This window comes from Prionailurus viverrinus, chromosome E3 (assembly GCF_022837055.1).
Source record: "Prionailurus viverrinus isolate Anna chromosome E3, UM_Priviv_1.0, whole genome shotgun sequence".
Taxonomy (NCBI): domain Eukaryota; kingdom Metazoa; phylum Chordata; class Mammalia; order Carnivora; family Felidae; genus Prionailurus; species Prionailurus viverrinus.
The window spans coordinates 10,100,321-10,119,188 of record NC_062576.1 but is presented as its reverse complement, the minus strand read 5'-3'; the positions used below and the strand labels follow the sequence as shown (position 1 = coordinate 10,119,188).

The 18,868-nt window shown below is 41.2% G+C and overlaps 1 protein-coding gene across 5 annotated transcripts in view; it reads right to left on the bottom strand.

Annotated features, from left to right (window-relative positions):
• Positions 1–18,868, bottom strand: part of POM121C (POM121 transmembrane nucleoporin C) — a 53,673-nt gene that overhangs the window by 9,349 nt on the left and 25,456 nt on the right. For 4 of the 5 annotated variants that reach the window (XM_047837502.1, XM_047837503.1, XM_047837500.1 and 1 more), the window contains 4 exons: positions 14,861–15,076; positions 14,176–14,334; positions 12,440–12,520; positions 10,797–10,968 (listed from right to left, as the gene is read on the bottom strand). In XM_047837502.1, coding sequence (XP_047693458.1) covers positions 10,797–10,968; positions 12,440–12,520; positions 14,176–14,334; positions 14,861–14,925 — 477 coding nt within the window. In that variant the 5' untranslated portion in view covers positions 14,926–15,076. Of the gene's footprint in view, positions 1–10,796; positions 10,969–12,439; positions 12,521–14,175; positions 14,335–14,860; positions 15,077–15,999; positions 16,602–18,868 lie in introns of those variants that run through there. The other variant, XM_047837499.1, reaches the window with a different exon arrangement.

Sequence of the window (18,868 nt, the reverse complement as noted above, 5' to 3'; positions counted from 1 at the left end):
ATATTAAAAAGTAGAAGGTTACATTCAGTCATGGTTTAGAGCCTATGATGCATCCAGCTTTACTTTATGTTGGCTGCAGAAATTATACAATTAAGAAGCTTTCCCAACCCCCCTCCCCGCCTCAAAAAACCCATTACGGCAAAGGTAAGCCAGTAAACTAATAGTCTTGCTTTTATTAATTTTTGTTTTACTTCAACTTTATTTTTCTTTAGGTATATTTTGAGAGAGAGCAAGTGGAGAAGGGCAGAGAGAGGGAGAAAGAATCCCAAGCAGGCTCTGCACTGCCAGCACAGAGCCTGATGTGGGGCTAGAACTCACAAACTATGAGATCATGACATGAGCCAAAGTCGGATGCTTAACCGACCGAGCCACCCAGGTGCCCCCTGCTTCAACTTTATTTTTTTTAAGATGTGCTATCATGACATTTATGACTTATGCAGTATCTATGGTATTTGCTGTTACATGATTATTATCCAGACACCTGTCTCTTCCAACACAGGCAATCGGTTCCTTGGTAGCGAAGGTCTGTTCTCACCTTCCCCTCATGCAAAGCAGCCTCGATAACTGACAAAGAGCAAGCACTATAAAGTTTCGTGAAGTCTTTAGCTTAATTACAAAAATACTAATAACCTATCACTGCAGACATTCTTCCAGAAGTTTCTAGTGATTTCTTACTCAGTAACAGTTATATAAGCACAAACAAGCAGACAGCAATCTTTAATAAAAGTCTGAAGAGGTAAAGAAGAATTTAAACTCAGAGACAGGTGGCGAAAGTGGTGAAACAGGGCAGCTCCATGAGACCAGTATTAGGACACCCGAGGCTGAGAACGGGTGTGAGAGGAATGCTCGTGCACTCAGGGAAAGAAACACAAAACAAAAACTAAACGCTTGGACCTCACACCTTACATTTTTAATAAAGTACCAAAGATGATTCCAATGTTTAGCCAGGGTTAAGGACAACCTGGTTCAACACTTAAGGGGAAATACTGTACCCCCACTATGTCTGTCACAGGTCTCTCACACACACACACACACACACACACACACACACACACACACACAATCCAGATGTGACCAAGGTTTACATGTAAGAAGTGTCACAAAAGGACTAAAAAAAACCAGATTAGCTGTTCCATACTATGGGCCAGGGAGAAGTCTGTGCCAGAGACAGAAGACAGAAAACTGACAGACTGTCACATAAAATCGCTACGTAAAGAACCTCTCTGTGGAAAAGTATCACGCGCAGCAGGGAGACTCTATGTGCCATCTGTCTTTTCCACCATGCTCACATTTCCATAAAATCGAAATAAAATCTATGTAGGCTGGAAATAAACACACCCCGAAACAAACAAAAACTATAAACAAAATTAAAAGGCAAATATTTTCAGGAAGAGTTATTATCCTTAACATGAAAAATGCAAGTCCTGCAACTCCACAAAAATACAATGAACGTATCAAATGAAAAACAGGCAAAAGATGTAACAAGGAGAGTCATTAAAAAAAATAATCAATCTATACTTCTAACAGTCAATTTAGTTCTGCGCTATAACTCAACTTTGATTTGCAGAGTCCCCACTTCACAGAGGCTCTAGACCTTTCTACTTTACAAAGAATGCCAAGATGAGCAAGACGGTTCCATCAAGAAATTTACAGTGTGAAAAAGAGGAAAGAACACAAATCGACTGTAACAGCCAAAAGACAAGACAGCCTTTCATGACTTAACAGAAAGCACCTGAAGAGTGCCTGCAGTGGGATGGACGTGTTATTCCAGAGGGAGACCAGAACAAAGCAAGGGAAGGCAGCAGGTAGGAAGTGCTCTTGGTAGATAATAAATGTCACGGTCTGGCTGCAACATAGAACATAGTTACGGGGCACAAGGGCGAGAGGCAGGTTAGGTCTGGAAGTGCTGAAGGCAAGGGTAAATACATATGCCTACTCTGGAAAATGAGAAATCTGGTAAGACACAGGGAGATATCAACGCCGCGCACAAAAGGTCAGAGGACAGTTTACTTTTTCTGTAACTGGTACCAGTGTAACATCTGTGATGATTTTGTATCAATGCTAGGACTTCCAGTGTAGACAGCTGTAGATGTGGATATTTACCAGTGTTCCCCTGGAAAAATATAGTTAAATTAAATACCTCTACTACCACCTGCACCAAATGTAAGGACTGACACTGAAATTGATTACTGGAGATGATCACTACCTCAGTACATTTTTTTCCAAAGAAACATAAAGAACGTTCATATTGGGGCACCTGGGTGGCTCAGTCGGTTAAGCATCCAACTATGGCTCAGGTCATAATCTCCCCGTTTGCTTCAGATTCTGTGTCTCCCTCTCTCTCTGCCCCTCCCCAGCTCATGCTGTCTCTCTCTCTAAATATAAATAAACAAAAAAGGAACTTTAATATTACTTTATTTATTTATTTAGAGAGACAGAGAGAGATGGAGAAAGACAGAGAGAGACAGTGCATGCATGTGAGCAGGGGACAAGCAGAGAGGGGACCAGTAACTACTTAAAACAATACCAAACAGTTATTAGTGTCAGGGAGTGTATTTCCTGCAACAGGTCAAAGGCTCCACCACAAATGAGGCTGCTTAAAATCTGACCCACTTCCAGGCAAAGGCTGACCGTGTTGTTTTACGCTAACACTCCCGCCAGAGACAAGAAGCAAATGCTGAAGGTCTGACCTACGTGTGTTTGAAGGTATGGCAGTACGGAAGAGCCAGCGGGGCAGTAGACATCGTGGAGCCAAGGGAAGAGGAGCCAAGGGTTAGCCCCCATATTTAAGTCTACTTTTTCTCTCATGGTGAATGCCAATTCCAAAAGCAAAAGCTGTAGTTGAGAGGCACGGAAAAGCTTTTGGCAGTCTCATATGGCTGGAAAGACAAAAATGAATTCAGGGTCTTCCAAAGTAGAGGGTCCTTAATAAGACCTAAAGCTTTCTGGTTGGGATCCCAAAGGCTACATACGAGGATATAGACAACCAACGAGAACAGACAACCAACTCAAAACCATGTCAATTCTACCTGGACAGAAGTAACCTGCCACTATCCTAACTACTGCCCAAGGTAAAGTAAAAAAGCAAAACCTCCCTGGAGGAAGACACCATCATTCAGAGCTTTAAGTCACCATTACTTTTTTTTTTTTTTTTTTGTCTGACACAGAAATAAAGCAACAACAAAAATATATAAGAAAGTAATAGTTATCCAATACCCCAGAGGAAAAAAATCAGACATCAAAAACAGACCAGAAGACTCAAATGTTGGAATTATTGAATAAAACCTTAGAAGAACTGTTATACAAGAATTTAAATGACAATATGGAGAATCCTGGCACACCAACAACAACCGTAAGAAAGAGAATCAAAACTACTTAAGATGGATGGCAGTGGATGACAGAAAGCTAAAGTAAATCAGTAAACTAGACGAAGGAAGACTAGAGGTGGAGACAAAATGACGGGAGACACAGACAGACAGACACGGACAAAAGGAAAAGGTCTACCATGTGCCCTAGAACACTGAGTGGGGGGAGAAAATAGGGCAGAACAGTATCTGAAGAGATAATATTAGGTTGAGAGTTTTTCAAAACATATCAAGCCACAAGACAAACTCCAAGGAATATAAACTGTAAATGAGCACTTCATAAAATTTCTTTTCAAGTGAAGTTGGAACACTTACCAAAACTAAACATGTACTCAGGCACAGAGCAAATCTCAAAACAAGAATGGATAGAGGAGTATATCCTGTAAGCTAATGGAATTTAGCTAAAAACCAGTAACAAAGAAGACAAGGCATTAATGGTTTTGAAATTAAGCAATGAGTTTCTAAGTAACCCATGAATCAAAGAATGAATATGAAAAATTCCTCTATTACAAAGCTGTGGAAATGCAGCTACGGTTAAGTTTGTAGGAACTGTGTAACCTTAAATACATATATTAGAAAAGGGAAAACAATGGAAAAACCCTAGTGATCTAAGAGTCTGGATTAAAAAGCCAGAAAGAAATCCCAACAAATCAAACATGAAAAAAGAAAAAAAAAAGGAAAAAGAAAAAAAAAGAAGTAGTATCTATAAGGGCAGAAATTAAAGAAAAAGGAAAGCATAAAACAGAGTGACTTCTAAAATTCATTGATACATAACCTTGAAAAAGGAACTTCCTTAATCCAATAAGGAGTACCTATCTACAAAATACCTGTATTAAACAGCATATGTAACAGGAAATGTGGAAAGCGCTCCCTTTGAGATGAGGAAAGACAAGGATGTTTGCTATCACTTCTATTCAACGTTGTACTTCAGGTCTTAACCAAATGCACTAAGGCATAAGCAAACAACATAAGGACTGCAAAGGGAGAAAAAAAGCTGTCATTATTGTAGGCAACGTGATGCACACACAAAAGTCCTAAAGAATATATAGATGCTTATGGGATTTAGCAAATTTCCTGAATGCAATAATCAGTTGTATTTCTATACATCAGCAACAGATTTTAATACACCATTATAGTAGTATCAAACACATGTATCTAGGAATAAGTTTAGTATGTAAAACAACTACATGGTGAAGTTAAAGATGATGTAAATGAAGGATATACCATGTTCATGGACTGGAAGATTCAACACTGTAAAAAGGTCATTTCTCTCCAAAATAACTGGCAGATTAAAGGCAATCTTAACATCTCAGCAAGTGGTCTTTATTTAGGTGGAAATCAACAAGCTAATTCTAAACTTACAGAAAAATGCAAAGGGTCAAGATCGAAGACAATTCTGAAGAGGAATGAAAGAAATGAGAAAGTTGGATGACTTATTCTACTACACACCAAAACTAAAAGACTGTGTGGCATAGCGTAGAAAAGAAGACAGGTACAGGGCAGAAAAACAGACCGACAGAACAGAATCTAGATACGGATCCACATATACATATGGACACTTAAATTATAACAAAGGCAGTGCCACAGCGCAAGAGGGAAAGGGTGATCCATCCTTTCAATAAATGTTGCTAAGTCCAATGGATATTTATGTGGAAAGACACTAATTTTGATCCGTACCTCGCATCATATACAAAAATCAACTTCAGGTGGATTATAGATCCCAATGTGAGAAGAAAAATAATAACGCTTCTAGAAGGTAGCATAACACCACCATGACTTCAGGTAGACAAAAAGTTCCTAAACAGTGCACACAATACATTAACCATAAGAGTAAATCTGAAGAAAACCAAGTGGTGAGACACAGAATAGGACAGTGATTTGTTGCAATACATAGAATTCAGAGAGCTTGCATCTAGAATATATGAAGAATGTATATAAATCAGTAAAAAAAAGACAACTAAATAGAAGAAAGCCAAGAAACCTGAATAGGTACTTCATAAAAAAGGAAGTATGAATGGCCAATGAACAGTTCATACCTGTATTTCACTAGCAATCAGCAATTACAATTATAACCACAAATTACAATTAGGAAATTACAACCACAATGAAATACTATTTCACACCCACTGGAATGGGTAATTAAAGACTGGTAACACCAAGTGTCAGTGAGGCTGTGTAACCACAGGAACAAAATCTCATACTGCACTGGTAAGGGTAAGAGTATCAACAGAAACATAACGTCCTTCCTTCTTCCCTTCATCTATTTATTTATTTATATATATATATTTTTAAAAGTTTATTGCCCAATGCAGGGCTTGAACTCATTAACTGTGAGATCATGATCTGAGCCAAAGTCAGACGTTTAACTGACTGAGCCAGCCAGGCACCCTTGAAACAAAACTTAATTTTTATTTATTTATTTATTTAAAAAATTTTTGTTTTAACATTTATTCATTTTTGAGGGGGGGGGGGAGGCGGAGCTCAAGCGGGGGTGGGCAGACAGAGAGGGAGACAGAATCCAAAGCAGGCTCCAGGCTCTGAGCTGTCAGCACAGAGCCCAATGCGGGGCTCTAACCCACGAACCGTGAGATCATGACCTGAGCCGAAGTCAGACACTTAACCGACTGAGCCACCCAGGCACCCTGAAACATAACTTTAAAACAGTTCAATATAATTTACTAAAACTGAGAATACACATACTTTATATACGTGCACCAAAAGATTTAATACAAGAATGTCCATGGTAGCATTATGCATAACAGCTCCAAACTGGAAACCCAATGTCCCAACAAGAGAAGGAAACAATTGTGGTATATTCATATAACAAAAATGAACACAGCAAGAAAATGAAAGACTTGTTGCTACATGCAACAACATGGATGCATCTCACAAAGAAAATGGTGAGTGAAAGAAGCCACATACCAAAGAAAACATATTCTGGTCTCCATTTATATATCAAGTTTTAAAACAGGGAAAATTATATGGTGCTAATATTCAAGAAGGAAGGAATGAGTATGAGAGGGCCTTCTGGGCGTTGAAAATTTACTGGGGCACCTGGGTGGCTCAGGTGGTTAAGCGTCTGACTCTTGATCTCAGCTCAGGATATGATCTCACGGTTCTGGAGTTCGAGCCTGGCATCAGGCTCTGCACTGATGGCAAAGAGCCTGCTTGGGATTCTGTCTCTCCCTCTCACTGCCCCTCCCCAACTTGTGCTCTCGCTCTTTCAAAATAACAAAGTTAAAAAAATAAAAAGAAAATGATTCATTACTTGACCTGGGTGGTGGTTACATGGAGCTAAACACTCACGATACTTGTTTTTCTACATTAGACTCTGATTTAAAAAAATATTTTCAACATGGATCATATGACACAGAATGCTATGCAATATATGATAAAAAAGGATGTTTTTCAAAAAAAGCACACGTGATGATCCCATTTGTGTAACAGAGACCAATAATTCTGTGTATTATCTGTGTTTGCATATAGCACGAATGTTAACAGGTACTACGGGACAGAGACTGGGACACCCAGGTCAGGGGAATTTTATTTTACTGAACACCTTTTTGAAACCAGGAAATGCACTACTTGCAGCAGGTATTACAAATTCCAACAAAAAGAGTACACAGTAAAAAGTTCCCCTCCTACAGCAATAGTTATTCCCAGTTTTTTATAAAATCTGTCAGAATTATTCTATGCACTTTAAAAGATTAAAGAAACCAGCAGCACAAACAACAGAGGATACCATAGACACAGTTCTGCACCTTGCTTTTGTCATGTATCTTTTAGATCATTCACATCAGCGCCTATTAAGGTACCTTATTCTTTTGGATAGTTACATAGTATTTCAACTTATGGAAATACTGTCATTCAACTCCCCCCCCCCCCCCCCCCACCAAAGGCACATTTACATTGTTTCCAAGATTCTGCTGTTAAAATGCTACAATCAACATCCTTGTACATGTTTTCCAGTGTATATGTAGAATTAACTCCGAAAAGCAAGGCTGCTGGACCAAGGGCACCTGCATCTCTAATATTGGTAATTACCTGCCACACTGCCCTCTAGAGAACTGTATGAATTGACACTCCCACCAGCACTGCACAAGAAGACGGTTTTCACAAATACTTTCATGACTTTTATTTTACATTTAAATCCTGTTTCTCCAATATAGGAAAATCCGCCCAAACTCACTCATAAGAGACACAAATACTACTCCTCACCTAGCTGGTAAAAATCCAAAGCTATGACAACCTTCATCTATTGATTACTATGGAAAAATGGTGACTCATACGATGCTGATGGGAATGCTCAACGGTACATACTCTAAGAAGGGGAAGTTAACAATATCTAGCAAAACTACACATGCATTTAACCTTTGGCCTGGAAATCTATATTCTGGGGAAGCTATCCTAAAAGTGTAAAGGCCAAAGTGTGAAATGACACATGAACTAGAGCATTGCCTGCAGCACCATCTGTCCCAGCATTAGATGGAAACAACCCAATGTTTGTCACCAAAGGGAAAGAGTAACTATGCAGGTGTAGAGGGAAAGACGAAGCAAGGCTCAAACTTGCACCTATCACTGCCTCAAAGGTTAGAAGGTGGGGTTTACAGATAGACATGGATTTGCATATGGTTTTGAGGAGAAACAAAAAAAACAGTGGAAGGACGATCAGAAAGTAATAAAACAGGAAGGGAACAACATGGAGTAGAAAGAGGTGGCAACTGGACTTCTGAGTGTATTTTGCTTTATCACACGTTCTTCGGACGATTTAAGTATTTTATTTTACATAATTAAAAGCAAACTATATTCAAAAATAAAAGAAATCCCTAAAACATTAAAATACACTGAATAAACCTTACCGTATATCAAGTTGGTGCTGTAAATGAGAACACTGAATTCACATTACTTTATAACACGTATTTTGATTGTATATTCCCCAGTACCCATACAAGAATATATACTAACAACAAAATGAGTCACAAGTAATTCTTAAGCTGGTTTGTCTTATTGTTTGTAATGGCACTGATATCATTATTTTGAAATCGTGTGTACTAGGGACCAATCAAATAAGTAATCATGAAGCAACATTTTTTGTATAAGAATACATAAAAATATAAAATCAAAGAAATTACGTAAAAAGTTCTGTAATCCTAAATCTGAATTTGAAATATCAGTACAAACTAACGATTGAGCGTCCTCTTTCTAAAGGGTATGCATACCTTAATGGTCCTAGAGACTGTACCTACAAATATCATTTCCAACTCAAAGAAACCAAGGCTGTCTGAAAAAGAGATTTCAGTTTGAGTTGGAAATGTACACAAAGGATTTTTTTTTTTTTTTTTAAAGTTAAAAAGCACTGAAGTTATTTATCAAAAACTACTGGGGTAAGAGCACCTGTGTGGAGTCTGCTTGGGAGTTTCTCTCTCTGCCCCTCCCCTTCTCACGCTGTCTCACTCTCAAAATAAATAAACTTAAAAAAAATACTGTTTTTCACAAACTTGAAGGTTTGTGGCAACTCTTGCTTTTAGCAAGTCTATTGCTGCCATTTCCCCAACAGCATGTGCTCACTTCATGTCTCTGTCTCACATTTTGTAAGTCTAACAATATTTCCAACTCTTTATTATTATCCTATGTGTTATAATGACCTGTGATCAGTGATCCTCAATATTCTTACTGTAACTGTAACTGTCTTAGAACATCACAACCCATACCCGTGTAAGGTGGCAAACTGAACTGGTAAATGCATGTGTCCTGTTCCACCAACTGGCACTTCCCCCACCCTCTCTCCCCCTTTCCTCGGGCCTCCCTATTTGCCGAGATACAAAAGTATGGAAATCACACCAAGAACAAGCCTACAATGGCCTCTAAGTGTCCAAGTGAAAGGAAGAGTCGCATGTCTGACTTTCAAGCAAAAGCTACAAATGATCAAGCTGAGTGAGAAAGACAGGTCAAGAGCCGAGACACTGAAAGCTAGGCTTCTCGTACCCAATAACCAAGGTGTGAACGCAAAGGAAAAGGTACTGAAGAAATCAGAAGTGCTACCCTAAGGAACACACAAATGATAAAGTGAGGAGGCCTTCTTGCTGAGATGGAGGAAGTCTCAGTGGGCTGGACAGAAGACCAAACCAGCCACAACATTCCCTTAAGCCAAAGCCTCATCCAGAGCAAGACCCAGCTCCTCAATTCAACGAAGGTTTAGAGGTGAGGAAGCTGAAGCAAAGTCTGAAGCCAGCAAAGGCCAACTCAATGAGGTTTAAGGGAAGAAGCTGTCTGCACAACAAGGCAAAGCAGCAAGTGCTGATGGAGAAGCTGCAGCAAAGTTATCCAGAAGATCCAGCTAAGGTCATTAATGAAGGCGGCTCCACCAATCAACAGATTTTCAGTACAGAGAGCCTTACGTTGGAAGAGGCCATCCAGGACTTCTGTAACTATAAAGTCGGTGCCTGGCTTCAAAGCTTCAAAGGCCAGGCCGACTCTCTTGTCACGGGTGAATGCAGCTGGTGACTTCAAGTTGAAGCCAGTGCTCACTGACCGTTCTGAAAATCTTAGGGCCCTTAAGAATTATCCTAAATCTGCGCGTTGTGATGATTACGTGAGGAAAGTTACGTAAAGTGCTCAGCACAGGGCCTATCACAGAGTAAGTGCTCCAGGTAAAGGTTATTATTTAATATTCTTTGTATTCCCACGGCTGCTCTGGCTTAGGCCTTCATCTTTCATTTGTATTACCCTAAGAACCTTCTGGATTATCTTATCTCAAAAACGGTCTCCTCTCAAAAATCTTTCACACATGCCTTATTTTTTTTCTAGCTACTATATATAGGGTGTCCACTACTGACAGGCACTGTGATGGGCATTTTCCAAGCATTGCCCTCAACCTTTGTAATAATCTTTTGGAGATGAAAAGGTTTAAGTGACTTACCCGCCCAAGGCCCTATAGGGACTAAGAGTCAAGAGTCAAGATTTGAACGCAAGTCTGTCTGGTAGCAAAGCTTGCTCTGTTCCCTAGACCACACTACTTCCTCTTACTAAGAAAGAATCGCAAATTTTTCTAAAAAAGAAATTTTTTTAATGACAATATTTTAAAAAACTTTCACTAAATTCTCAATGACAATAGGGTGAATTTCTTTTCTAAGACCCAGTGCAGTCGGGACTGAATCTACCTTTTCAATTAAATTAGTATCATTTATGGAATTCTTCATCCTTTTGTCTATTTATCTGCAATACTGGCTGTTTTGTGCCACATGCCCTGGCTTGCTTTCTGGGCTTTCTAGTCCATCCCTGGGTCTACCGTTACCGTTCACGGGTTTGTATCTTCTGTTTAGCTTAGAGGTAACCCCAATATCTGACAAACAGAAGGTGCCTAGTAAACACTGGCTAATCAACTAATTAGTGCTTGGAACGCATTTCTCCCATAGCACAGGATGAACGTACCTGAGAGAAACCTCGAGAAGAACTGTAAGAACTGGTAATGGCGTTGCGGCTGGAGCTAGGGATGCCACCTGTGTACGTGCTTGTCAAGGAGCTCATGGAAGAGGTGCGGGATCTCTTATTCAAGTGGTCATCTGAGCTCTGGGAATTGAGACCTCTTTTCAGAGAGCCAGGCCTAATACAAGAGAAAAGGACAGTGAGGTGCGCAAGGCAACATTCTTTGAAGGCTTTCATCCGTGGCCATAAAATGTTTCTTAAATAAACTTAATAAAAAAGGATAAGGCTCTTAATATTACTGTTACCACTTCAGCTAAATATCTCTGACAAAGGCAGGAAGGGAAAGCCAAATATTTAAAAAGTGAAATGTAGGATTCCACTTAAATAATATTTTAGAAAAAAAAATATTTTAGAAAATGCACAAAAAGCAGATCAGTGGATGCCTGGGGATAGAGGCAGGACTGGAGGGAGGTGCTACTAAGGGGCACGGGGAAACTTGTGAAGGTGACGGTTATGTTTATTACCTCGATTGTGGCAATGGTTTAGCAGGTGTATACATGTCAGAACTTATCAAAAACTGTACACTTTAGACAGGCACAGTTTATTATAAATGTCAATTATACTTCAACAAAGCTATTTAAAAAAAAATCAGAGTTAAGAGGAACCAACCAATTTTTCTAAGCTTCTAACCGAAACAAAAATTCTCTAAACATCTTTCTTGTAGAATAGTCATCCAACGTTTGTTACAATGTAGACAACTCACGATCTCCTAGAGTGATGACTGTTAGCCACTCTTACACGGGATGGAGGAAATGTATTTCCCCTAAGGTCCACCTATTTCACCAGGGGAATCCCATCTGGAGCCAAACCAAGCGACTGTTTTCCTTCTTTTTTTCCATGCGACTGTCCTTGAGGTTCTTGAAGACCATTAGCCTCCCCTCCCTCATTTCCTTATTCTCCTTGAGATTTTTCTCCTTTGGGTTAGTACTTTTAAAACCCATTCATGTGCCACCGCCACCCCTTAACATCTTATAATTGCTTCACGTGGAATGAATGTCAGGTTGTGCTTATCTTCTCTTACCGTGTAGGACATCGAAGCAAGCACAGCACTGCACGGATGATCTGAACAGAATTAAGGGAAGCAGGACTGCCTCTCACCTGCTCCATGCTAATCTTTGTTCTTTTGTCAGTACAGACTAGGAGCACATCCGCTCTTCTGACAGCCTTATCATACTACTAACTCAATAAGCATGTAAGTCACCCCAAGTACCTCACCAATTTCTAAGCCACTTTCCCTCCTATCCAATTCTTCCTTAAATATACTTCAACTCACACGTACAAACTTAACATTTATCTTAAATTCCACACTGTTGCATTTTATCCACTGCACAAACCTGTTTACATATGTGGTTAAATACATTTACAAACTCTTAGCCTTACCATATTTTATCCATAGTAATGAAAAAATATTAGAAGAAATTAGATGATACTGTGGCACATTACTCAAAATGTTCCTCTCCAATTTCAAAGATTTGAACCTGAATTAATAAAGCATCACAAAAAAGCACAGAGTAAAATCTACAGGAAAACAGCTCTGAGGGTTCTCTTTCCCCAACAGTCTATCTCATTCAGATAAGAGTCTCACTTACTTAGGCACAAAAGCAGCAGGAACTCCATTAGCCACCAGGGGCTCAAATGCTGAATGTCCACTCCCACTGCTATCATGGCGCCTGTGACAAATCAAAAAACCCTCAATTAAATGAAATGACTGTTGTTGTTTTTTTTTCCTTAGAGTATCTTCTCATATTCCTGGAACCTTATACTAGTTCCATGGCATATAAGTTCCACGCTAGATAAGGAAAAGTTGCTTCAAATCCTAAAGATTCTGAAAGGTAAATTTACTCTAAGATTGTCCTCATAGCAAGGGAAGTATAAACATGCTTCAAGACCTTTTGACCTTATTAAGGTGTATCAATTAATTGCTAACTTCTCTCCAAAGTTTTACAATCACAAATTTGATACTCTACCATCCACAGATTAAAAACAAAAAACCAATGAACACTTTAGGGACCAACCCACACACCGCATAGTGTTCTAAAGGTTAATATGGCAAATCCGTTAGGGAAAAATGTCATATAACACACATAAGAAGGACCTATGCATGGTGCCCATAATCACCACTTACTCCAAGTGTGAGAAAGGTAACAGGGTCTTCAGTTATATAGGCTCATGGGGTGAAGAAAAATTGTAACTGGAGAACAAGGGAGACCTACTGGGAATATAAAAAAAAAGAGTCCTTCTCCTGCCTCCAACCCCCACTCGCCACCCCTGCTTAGCCAGCTAACATTAGTTCAAAGTGCTCACTTGTAAATCATCTCTCCATCATCAGATCTTCCCACATCACATAAAACACTTCCACTTATTAATATTTCCCTACCTAATTTTCCACTGGCAGTATCAAAGGTGGCCATCTTTGAACTTGTAGGAGATGAAAAATCTAGTCTAGGTAATAGAAACAATATATTTAACAAGTATGGGGTCCACTGTCTCCTCAGAGTGCTTCCTTGTCTAATATAAAGAACACCCCCCTTCTAATTAGTCTGTTAGATCCACCCTGTTGTTTCTTCTTTTTTTTTTTTTTTTTGTTTTTTAACCTCTAGACACAATCTAGAATTCCTCATCGTCTTATCCAAGTCCCATGGGAACTCCATCTTGCTCGCTGCCCTATCCACAGTACCTGGAGTAGGCCCTGGCAAAAAGAAGGTGCTCAATCTGTTGAATTAAAAGACTGGAATCCTGAACTGATTCTTGGAAAGCCTTAAGCAGTTCTGCATCCTAACTAGTGACTTCAGCCTCTACTCTTTCCACACTCAGGAGACAGACTGTTTATTCCATTTTCATTAAGATATCAGAAATCAAACAATGAAATTGGTTTTACTCTCATTACTGATAAATCTACCACATTCCAGTCATCACCCTTCTCTGCTAAATGTTTCTTCAGCAAAAGTAAGACATTTGAAATGGGGGTTACCCAAATAACTGAACAACACAAGCTGGTGAGGGAAAGATTGTTAGCATTCTCTCTAAAAAATAAGATTCAGCACATCTGTATCAAAAGTATGAGGCTAACATGGCTAACAGCTGTCCGCTTATCTCTGGCACTTATGGAAAAGGTAAATTATAAAGTTTAACTTGTATCTTAGAAAACTAAGAACATTAAAGCCCTTGTTACCAAGCTCTTCCACAGAAGCCAAAGAAGCCTACTATAAATATAAAGCTCACAAACTGGAGTTGGCCTTTGTATCTTTTTGGCAATGATCTGTATTTCAACAAATCACAGGAGTCCATGTGGGAGGCCTGTTTAATACTCTGCTGGGCTGGTTACCTTCTTTTATTTTCCTGGCTATCAAAAAATATTTGGTCTTCTTCCTCCACCGTCCTTTTCTTTCTCTCCTTGAGGGCACTCAGTACAGTTTCCTTTGCACATGGGTCTGGGGCATTATTTGATGGTGAGGACAGTGTGGAGTTGATTATCTGCTCTGGTCTGTAAGGAAAGATAATATTCTAGCATCAACGCATTTTAATAACCATGTCAGGGACAGTAGAGTGGCTCAGTTGGTTAAGCTTCTGTCTTGGCTCAGGGCATGATCTCACGGTTCGTGGGCTTGAGCCCTACACATCGAGCTCTCTGCTGTCAGCACATAGCCTGCTTCAGATCTTCTGTCCCTGTCTCTCTCTGCCCCCCCTCCTTCACTCTCTTTAAAAAATAAATGAACGTTAAAAAAATAAATAATCATGCCATACAGCACAGACTTCAGCCGCTGGAAATCAGAAGCTAACCGATAAGCAAACGTATCCACTGATAGAAACTGCCCCTAGCAATTAAAGCTACAGCCTAAGGCCAAAACAAAACAAACATAAAAAACTGTTCAAGGACCAGATTTAGGGATTTCTCATTCAAATAAGCAGTTTCTTCCCTTTTATGCTTTACATTTGTTTTATCAGAGGAGTAGCTATAGAAGAATAAGTGGAAATAAATCAGAGTTCATTCTGCCAGCAGTAATACTCACATTGGCGAACGAGCCAATTTACTATCCGGAGGAGCAATCCTCACTGTCACTGGGCTGCACACCATTTTGGAATTACGAGCAGATAGCACAGTCTTCTTGTGATAACCATTCCAGCACACTGTAGGAAGTACCCCCAGAAGGGAATATTGGGCCTGCTGGATTGGGTATCGTCTTCGAGGTGTTATGACAAACCGGTTTGATAAAGTCCCACAATCCCTATGGAGAATGGGAGACACACTACAGAATCAAAGAAGCTTAAAAGAATTGCAGAAAACGTAGACTCCTAAAGCATCACGTGGGTTCGGTTATTTTCCAGAGAGCTCAGACTGCTTTTTGAGCCACACAAAACAGCATTTTTATGGCAACGTTCCCCCATTCCATCTAAGGGTGGCAAGTGGCAGCTGTTGAACAGCTGTCCCTACAATGGACTTCAACAATTTTGAGAGGGAAATTGAAAACCCTGCCCACACAAGGAAAACTACAATGGAAGGAAAGTGCATGTTAGGGCATGCCAGGCGGCACTTTTCAAGAATTCTCAAAGCATTTCAGTTTTTTATGCTGAGTCATAAGTAATATACACCCAAAGTCAAACATTTTTACCACCTAAAGTTGATCTTTCAACTACATGTGTTTATCCATAATCTAATATTTTCACCAAAGTTTTGGATTTCCTTGTGTCACTCAGCTATTGGGACTAAATGGAAATGCCTCTTTGATATTTATCATCAAATTTTATCAAAGAGGGGTCTCCTGGGAACACCGCTTTGATGTACTTCCCTTACTGGTCGAAAGGAAAAAATGTAACAAAATATACGATCTAAACTATTCTTGAAAGAACAAGATATTTTCACCAGAAGTGGGATATTTTAGTAGCTTATTAAGTATCCTGCTAAATCCATGCCGTATTAAAATTAAGTTTTAAAAACTGTAAGGAAGGAAACAGCTCTGCCATCACATCTCATCCCAAAGGTTCAAGGAGGGCAGGAGGCGGCTGACACACACCAAGGTGTTTAAAGAGGACAAAGCGACACAGAATCCACTTTGACTTAACGAAAAAGAAAATCGGATTTAAAAGTTAAGCCCTCAATTCAAAGCTGGTCGACAAAGAGGAGGGTCTGGGGAAGGTGAGCGTATCTTACCGGTGGGAAGGCCTCCTCGAGGGTCGGAGAAGAGGAGTGGGGAGAGAAGGGTGAATGTGGTGAGCGCGATGCGCCGAGTGCGCTGGCGACGCGGCGCGCGCGGACGCGCAGCGGCGGCCAGGCCTCTCCAGCAGGTCCCTGGCCTCCGGGGCGGGGACAGGCTGCGGGGGGCCGGGCTTGCCCAGGTAACTGCCCATGAGGAGCAGTTCGGCCGGGTCGGGTCCTTCGAGCGGGCTCCGCGGCTCTAGGAGACTTCCGTTCACCGCCGACTTGGCCGGAGGCGAAGCGTGCAGTGCTCGCTGACGCCGCGCGCTCCGAACGAGCGAGGAGAGGGCGCGCGAACCTCGGGGCTCGCGGCTCAGTCCCCACCAGGCCGCGGTGGCCCCCACGGCCAACCAGGCCAGCGCCGCCGCCGCCGGCACCAGGTACAGCACGAGGCCGAACAGCGACAAGCCAAGGAGCGCCGCCCCGGCCGACCCGCCGCAGCCCCCGCTCCGGCCCCGGCCGTCCCTGGCGCTCGCTATCGGCCGCCGCCGCTCGCCTCCGCCAGCCGCCGCAGCCGCCGGAGACATCGCGGCTCCGCGCCGCGGAGAAGACTTAAATATCCCAGCGTGCACCGCGCCGCGCGCCGCGTCATCGCGCGCCGGCTGCGTCACTGCGCGCGCGACCCGGACGCGCTACCGCCGCGGGCAACGCCGCTGCTGCCCGGCAACGCGCTAGACCCGACCCAGCTCGGCAAAGGCGGTCTCGCAGAAACGCGGTGCTCGTCTTCTTGCGGGTTCCGCGCGTCCACCGCACCGCACCGCACCGCACCCCACCCATACCGAGGTGAGCCTGTGGAAGAGTCGCGTTAAGAATAAAAGCTCCGGAAAGCGACGTGATGTTTGATCCATGTTATTTTCTAGGGGACTAACGTCCCCGGAACAGTGTTACCAGAGGTAGTGAGCTTTTTCAGTTGCCCTGTTTACTGCCCAAGGGGGTTTATTTCTACAGCAACACTGAAATGCAAGACCAACCCAAACCAACCACCCTTGTTAAATGTGCATCTAATTCTAATAAATTCCCGCTCAAGCAGTCTAACAAAGAGTCTAACAGATTGCGGATCAAACCTTAAGCTGCGACCTGAGTCGGAGTTGCTGCCGTACAAATTGTTTCAGTGGTACAGTTATCTACCAAATTTCACATCGGGTCCAGAATCGGGGAGATTTTGAGGATTTGTGATCAATTTACCTACGTTAAATGTGGTGGTCTTAGAAAGTGGGCTCGTGGTTGTCGAGGGCTGGGGAGTGTGTTGGGGGTCGGAAAATGGAGACTGCTAAAAAGTAGAGTTTTCTTTTTGAAGGGCAACAAAATTTTTAAAATTAGATTATGGTGATTGTTGCAGAATCCTGTGAATTGTATGGCATGTGAATTGTATCTTAATAAAACCGCTGAAAACAAAACAAAGAAACCTTTAGTGGTCTGCCAATTCAGATTTTGAACTAGCTGAGCTTCCTGGACCATTCATTCACTCCACTGCTAATCTGCACTGAAGAGATGAAAGGGGAAAAGCCAGGGTCTCTGATCTCTACAAGCCTTCTCTTTAGTAGAGAAGAAATAGGTGTAAGTAGAAAGCTACAATACAGTGTGGCCAGTGTGGTAACAGACGCACAAAAGAGAGAGGGAATGATAAAGAAGTAGATAGGCTGGGAGGTGTTACTGGAGGGGAGAGAACTGGCTAAAGCAAGTTCAAGGCAAATACGGGAGCACTGTGCAGAGGCACAGAGATGGAAAGGAGTATGATACAAGAGTCTCCGAACAGTTCAACGTGGCTGGAGACTGGGAAGTTTGAGGGAATGAAGAGGTTGGAAAGATAGGCAGGACTCGGTAAAGATGCCTCTGGAGCAATTTGAAGAGATGAGAAAGGCACGCAGTTCTCCCCAACCCACTGCAAGGGCAATTCGGCTTCTGTTTGATTTCACATAAGACTTCATTTGACAAGCAAAGGGATGGGCTGTTATTTAGGAACAAATGTCAATAGCAGCAGCGGAATGGCAGGACAAAAGCCAAGCTGCAGTGAGTTAAACAATGAAATGGAAGACGAGGAAATGGAGGCAGTGACTGCAGACTTCCCATTCAAGAATTGGGATACTAAGGAAAAAGAAAGTATCTAGCTCAGCAAGGGTCCTTTAAATTATCATATATTACTGGAATTCAGAGGAAGAGCCAGACATAAAAGCCATCAGTGTATACATGTTGGGAGACTAAGATTACTTTGGAATTAATGTAGATTGAGAGAGGTCTGAGACCTGAGCCCCAGGGCACGCCAGTGTTTTCAAGTCGAAGAAATGGACACACAAAACCTGCAAATCATTTAGTAAAATACAGATAAGTATGACTACATTAAAATGTTAACACTCCTGTATGGGAAAAGACAACACAGGTGCCAAAAGAGAAGCTAATTAAGACAGAGAAAAAAAACCACTCTCATATAAGCAAATAAACCTCATATAAAAAAACACATAAATGAAATTTATAAGGAATCAGTAACAAAAAGACTCAAATGTAAAAAAGTACAAGTGATATAAAAATTAATTCATTGAATAGGAAACCCAAATAGGTAGTAATAATATATATGTACATGTATACATACGTGTATATGTATGTATACATACATGTTTAATCTCACTAGTAATCTAGGAAGGCTTTACAGTAGTAAAAATTTTGCATTCCTTTGCTCAAGGAGAAAAATTTAATGGTTCAACAAGATCAAATTGTGGCAAGAATGTGGAACAAATGGAACTTACATACTGTTTGTGGATTCGTAAAACTATGATTTGGAGAGCAATTTGGCAATATCTAGTAAGAGTGAAGAAACAGGTACCTCCTA